The sequence below is a fragment of the Telmatherina bonti genome (assembly GCF_933228915.1).
Source record: "Telmatherina bonti genome assembly, chromosome: 5".
In the NCBI taxonomy this organism is placed as follows: Eukaryota; Metazoa; Chordata; class Actinopteri; order Atheriniformes; family Telmatherinidae; genus Telmatherina; species Telmatherina bonti.
Genome location: NC_136623.1, coordinates 24,025,665 through 24,032,411, shown reverse-complemented (window position 1 = coordinate 24,032,411; position 6,747 = coordinate 24,025,665). Strand labels below are relative to the sequence as shown.

General features: G+C 41.2%; 1 protein-coding gene across 1 annotated transcript; it reads left to right on the top strand.

The window, feature by feature from the left end:
• Positions 1-4,776: 4,776 nt before the first annotated feature.
• Positions 4,777-6,571, top strand: LOC306756110 (protein BTG4; the record flags this gene model as incomplete). The annotated part of the gene is made up of 4 exons (XM_079240772.1): positions 4,777-4,949; positions 5,049-5,186; positions 5,391-5,703; positions 6,159-6,571. The coding sequence occupies 4 exons, from the start codon at positions 4,777-4,779 to the stop codon at positions 6,369-6,371; spliced, it is 837 nt and encodes a 278-aa protein (XP_079096898.1). The 3' UTR covers positions 6,372-6,571.
• Between the last annotated feature and the right edge of the window lie 176 nt (positions 6,572-6,747).

Below are 6,747 nucleotides of genomic sequence, written 5' to 3'. Positions count from 1 at the left end.
TGAGTCCAACTATATCTAGCCGGAACCGCTCAACCTCGCACACAAGCTCAGGCTCCTTCCCCACCAGAGAGGTGACATCCCACGTCCCTAGAGCCAGCTTCTACAGCCGGGGATCGGACCGCCAGGGTCCCCGCCCCTTGCTGCCGCCCAGCTCGCACTGCACCCGACCCCTATGGCTCCTCCCGCAGATGGTGAGCCCACGGGAGGTGGGGCCCATGTGACCCTTTCGGGCTGAGCCCGACTGGGCCCCATGGGCGAAGGCCCGGCCACCAGACGTAACCTACCTCCAGGCCTGGCTCCAGAGGGGGGTCCCGGTAACCCGCGTCCGGGCAAGGGAACATTTATGCCCAGGTTTGTCGTCATCATAGGGGTTGATGAATGTGTTTAAAAACACATTTAATTAAAAAATCCACAGTCTGAGTACTACTTCAGCAACTTACGACAGGTGGAAAAGTCTGAGGACATTTCATTTCAGCTCAACCATTTGTTGCTATACACAGATACATCTAAAAATCTTGCACTTCACATCACCATACACTTTTAATACACACATTAATTCTACCTGACTAAAATGACAATAGATGGAATATAAAGAGAAAAAAACATTAATCTGTAGCCCCCTTTTTTAAATGTGATATTATTATACTGTGTAAAAGCTGTAGTTCCTCAGTCTGTGTTGCTATGAACTGGTGGTATATCTGGATGCTTTGCTGATCTGAAGTTGACTCACATATTGTTATGGCTGGAACTCTGTAGTAAAAAGTGCACTGATTGTATAAGGCAGAACTGCATTTCACACTTAACTGCTCTTTATTAATAACCCCGGATAATTTTAGATAAAGAAAAATGCTGTCTTATGACTTTTATTGACCCAAAGCCACACAGAGAATATAAAAAGAACAGCTAAACTAGCTGTATAGTGTATTCAGTGCGCACTTACCACAAAATCCAAAACATCATTCATGTAATAGTTAACACCAGGGCAAGGGCCGAAAGAGTTTTCCACTGTATCTACATGATACGTCTTTATCTGTGTGTTTCACAGCTAAACATGACACTTTTTACAACACTAAATCCATTACCATTTAATTCAAATTACTGTACATATTATGGTAAATAATAAATGAACACAGAAAGCATGTGTACTAATAATTAAACTTTTCTTAAGTTAACATTTCTAAGTAAAAACTTGCAAGTGTAATGAAGTGTTTCTCAAGTAAAATTTAGGGTAAAGTTTTGTACTTCTAAGTCTGCTGTATTTGTAGCAGGTGGCAGCCATTCAGAAATGACATTACAGAGTATTATTTTACCACCAAAACATGTAATAACAGACAAAAGATAAGCTAAAATGTTAATGTGTCATGTTTATTTTCAGTGAACATGCTGACTGCTAAATGTTACTATACACAAAAACATAGAGCAACCACCCAGGGAAAAGAAATCAGAAAATATCATGTGATGACATGGTACATTTCAGGAAAGACACCAGCATTTTTGGGCTCCTGGATGTCAGCCTGATCAGCCCCACCCCCAAGATTCTGCCCATCTAGGCATGTAAATGCAGTGCTTCCCAACCCCAATTTGGCCTAATATACGTTGGTGTTCTCGAATAGCTTTTTCTGAGCTTTTTTTTTTTTTTTTTTTTAAACTTTATCTTATTGAAAAGTTCTTCTAACTGTATAAAATATATATATCCTCCAACTTTATGTCACATCACAGCTACATAAACTTTTCAGTGTTCCGACGGGCCTACTTTTTGTTAAAGAACATTCATTATGACAGAATAAACGGGAAAGGGAAGTGGAACTAAACTTATAATAAAAGTGAACACGTTTATCTGCCACATATCTCCATCAGAAAACTGAAAGTGACCGTACTTTCATTATAACAACGTATTTCCTTCGTGGAGAGTGAAATTGTGGCGTGCTGTAAGAAATGTGTGCGTTATTGTAACAAAGTGAAAAACCCCACTCAGCTGTTTACCTCCGCTGCCCATATTTGGGCCGGGCGGGGTGTCGCTAGGAGCACGAGCCAGTCAGAACTTGCTCATGGCCCTGAGTAAAGGAAGTGAGTCACGCTGACGGTAATCTTACGTCCCTGTTGCAGCAGCGTAGATCAGAACAGAGAACAAGGAAGCATGTGCTGACCATAATAACTCCAACAACACATCAGCGCAGACGAGAGAAGAGGAGCTCATCGACCGTCGGGATATTCACAAGCAGGACATCACACAGTGTAAGTACCATCTTTATTTTACATCGAACAAAAGGCAGATGATTCATTTGGGGCAACTGTTTTATTTAGGCTTGTCTCGCTCAGTTGATATTAAAGCTTCTCTTTTGCCCAAGTAATTATTTAGTTAGAAACTTACACGAGTTAACATGTAAATATTCTAAACTTTCCTATTGATATTAATTTATTTTCTTAAAAAATAGAAACATATAATGAGAAGTTGCCTTTTAAGTCGATTCCCCAACTACCGAAATTGCCTCCGTAGGCTGGTTTCTTCTAACTTTCTGCGTTTCCAGCGGGCGGGGGATTCCCGCAATGTCAGAAAAACCCAAACACGTTGTTTCCAGTGGGTGGCTCAGTCATATTTTCTCTGTTACAAAAAAAAAAAAAAAAAAAAAACTATAGAAAACAGTCAAAAAAATGAGAGGCTGCCCTGAGATTATATTATTTATTATTACTACTGAGTATCATCGGGTCAGTCAAGCACGTGCACACGTCTTAGGTCACGTTGCTTTGTTGTGCAGACTTCCCTCGCAGACCCCGAAAAATAAAAGGAAAAACAAGTTTAGTCGCAACCCTGAAGTGAATGTTGGCGGAACAAACTGAAAAAGAGGTCAGAAACATTAATCTGTACCCACCATTAATCACTTTTAGTTGTATGGTCACAGGTGAGTTGGGGCAAGCTCCAGTCCCCCCCAGTGCATTGACAAATTCGTATACAAAGAAAGATCCAGTCCGTGCTGTTTTAAGGTATGTCGCGGGCTTTATAGTCAACGTGACATGTAGGCCCACGTTGGAGAAGATAAACACTGCAAGTCCGTGAAAACAGGTCAAGGAGGTTTACACCCTAGACTGACCCAACATAATCATAATATGCAGGTCACTGGACAGTAAACAAACAGGCTGAGATTTTCTTTATTTGTATGTTTTTGAAGAAGGTATCAGTGATCTGTTGATTAGATCAATAAGTTGAACTCCTGAAGTGAAACAGATGAAGTAATTATGGAAAACAAAAAGGCAAAGTGAAATTCTGTCAATTACTTCAACTTCCACATCTTATTTAGTTGTGCAACATAAATCTGCTGCAATGTTCTGAATCTGCAGTGATAAAATGGGAATATTGTGTGCTATTATTATTATTCAACATTTTAACAGCATTAGGGATTCATGTATGCATTTCTTTATCCAAACATATAAAAATGTTATTGATTATCTTCAAATTGAATCAAATTTCACAATTTACGCATGTCAGATATTGAAGTGCATCTTCCTGCAACAAAGAATGGTCCAAGAAAACATTTTAAGTAATTTTAAAGAGATGTAATATCTCATAATCACAAGTTATTCTTATATCAGATATACACATAATTGCGAGAAGGAGAGTGAGTCGCATATCTTTGGTTCAGAGTCCAAAAATCAGGATATTTAGAAGGTGTAAAAGGCATGTTGAAGGCTCACTTGGCGCTGGATGATCTGTAGACACTGTGCCAAAAATCCTGACATGTTTTAAATAATAAACATCTCTAAACACGGCCACAGTTCATGTGAAAGGCTTCTTTTAACATTAGACAACATGTGTTGTTGCTTCATAAATCACAAACTAGAAAACCCACCAGAAAAACCTTTATCGGTGCCCTTTTTTTCAGTTCAGGCAACATTCTCCAGGTCTGCTCATTGCAAGATGTTAAGCCTTCAGGTGACATGAGAAATGCAAAACAGAGTAAATGAAGAACAACACAGAAGAAAACATGCCTCGCAGACTCATCGTTGATTTGTATGACACCTACTGTTTAACAGTCTAAACATAAGGCTAGTCATGTGTATGTTATAATTTATTTCCAAAACATTTGTCAGGCGTTTAAAGTTGCGGCACCACTCACTTGTTGTGTCACTCCTCACCACTTTTAAGGTAAAGCTGTGACTTCATCTACAAGGGCAAATAATAATTTTTTCTCTAAGCACCTTACTGACTTCAGCAGTGTTGGTGTGTTGAAAGCCACACTAGCAAACAACCATCTGCACCTCAATGTTCAAGGCCCAACTTTCTTCTCAGGGACAACTACAGCAGGATGTTGTCACACTCATCATTGGCTGGTTCAGCTGTAGAGAATGAATTGCCTTGACCTTCGCTGAACACTTTCTCTTCGGTCAGCTTGACACTGGCACCTAAACAGACATGCTATCAGATGATAAACAACACAGAGCGCTCACTGGATTTGCATTCGCACACCAGCACTAGTTTGCATCTTGTTTGCCTGTGTATAGCCATTTTCCCCACGCACAGCCACGCGAACATCTGCAAAATGCCTGACACTTTTATTTTTTAGCAAGGAGTTCTAAGGTTATAACAATAGAGGGCTTTGGGGCAGCTACACAGGGAAGTGTTTTTGTCACTGCCACCAAAGTTCCTGTTAGGCTTCATCTCTTGGAACGGAAGTCCCAGTATGTTACAAAAAAAGAAAAAACAACAAAAACCACTTAAACATGAGATCTATGAGATGGGAATGTAAAAAATTTGCCTTTTCTTTAATTTTGTACAGAACCATGAAAAGAGAGGTGAAGGCTGGAGTCAACTTCCTGAAACGCTTGGCTGTGGCACGTGGCAAGCTCGACGAAGCCAAAGCGGAGCTGTTTTCTGAGAAGCTGCAGAAACTTTTATGTGACAAATACGATGACCACTGGTACCCTGACTGTCCCAGCAAAGGCCAGGCATACAGGTAACCATCAATATAGGGTAAACTGTTGTCACTTAATGTTGTTTTTCACACAGAGATGATGAAGTCATAATCCTAATGACTGGATCTCAATGTTCACAGGTGCATTCGGATAAATAACGGAGTACCATGTGATGAAGTGGTTGTTAAGGCCTGTGAGGAAAGTGAGCTGTCACCCAGCAAGCTGGGGCTTCCACATGAAATCACTCTGTGGATTGACCCAATGGAGGTGTGTGCGAGGTGAGTCATTGGCTGGCCTGCCGAGACAAAGGATGACACATAGACAAGTCGCAACAATATGGAAGCTTTCTCAGCGTAGTCAAGCAATTAAGAGTGATGCAATCTGTATGCAATGTGTTGGGAGAAAAAAACATAGGAATATAGTGATATATAGATTAAACATGACGTTTGCAGCCTTGAAATAATCTACTTCCCTCGTCACAGATCTGGGGAGAACAGCAGGCCCTTCACAATAGCCTGCTTCAGTGAAAAAGAGGAAGAGGATGAGGTTGTTAAGGGAGAGCAGGATGACTCCTCTGTGAACCTGGACACGTCAGATTACCACTCGGCTACCTCTTCGGATTGTGGTTCCACTGCATCGAGCGACACAGAGGAGGAGGCTAAAGATGGCGAGCTGGAGGGAGAGCGGGAAAAAGATGGGGAGGTTGTGAAGAAGGAGATGGTCATAACCATGGTGCCCAGGATTCGGAAAGGGCACAGGGACGGAATAAATAAAGTCAAATATGTTGGAAAGAAGGTAATTTTTAATTTCAGTCTCGTATTTTTAAGCTCTATTTTAAAGGATTTTTTTGTTGTTGTCACAGGATTCTCGTTGATTTAATCTGGCCGAGACATGCCTGTTGGTCTGTGCCACAGAGTTATATTGTTGTCTAATAACCACACTGAGCAGCTACACAGCAGCTGGGGCAACATGTTCTTAAACTTCCATGAACATGGGCTGTATTGTTTGTCAGTCACACACACACACACCTCCAGCTGTCATAAATACTCACTGGAGCATTTATGTTCTTATTACTCACTTTAATGATGTATTAACGAACAAGCAAAACGTCACAAAGCCGGGCAAGATATCTGATAACATTTCCCGAGATTAAATGTATTATGAGGTTTTTTGCTGGTAAATTTACATCTTTTCATTTAAAGGCATAAAATCCATCCAGCTCTTATACTGGCTACAATCTTTGTCTCTAGGTCCCTGCTTCTCTCCAGTACTTCTACCACCCGACACCAGTGTGGCCTCAGTACAAGAAGGGTACTCCCGTGTTCCTGACCACAGTGTGTGCGCCTCCAGCACCGCCACCTCCACCACAGCAGCTTTTTGGCTATTACATCTTGCCTCAACCATCACCCCAATTCATCTTGCCTCAGGCCACACTGCAGCCATGGGGAGCTGTGAAGGGTTAGACCGTCCAGAAACAACAGGGTGAGGGGCACACAGAGTATGCTACTTGTGTGCTACTTCAACTGAGCCATGTGATGAAAGCTCTCATCGCTAAACTTGGGCCAAAAAGAGAACTTTTTTTTTCACTCCCAAGGTTCAAACATATTCCATTCGCAGTCTTTTGATAATTCCTTCCAGTTGATGGCTGCTGCTCAGTGTAGCAATGCCCATGAAATTGAGGCAAAACTCTTGAACCTGCTGTGTCTGCACTGCAAAGTTTCTTATGTACTGTACTAATTAAGAATGACTTCAACTAGTCAGCAGTGTAAACTAACTCAGGAAACCTCAGCAATATTATCAATGCCAAATAATAATTTCTGTTCTCTTTGCATTGGATAG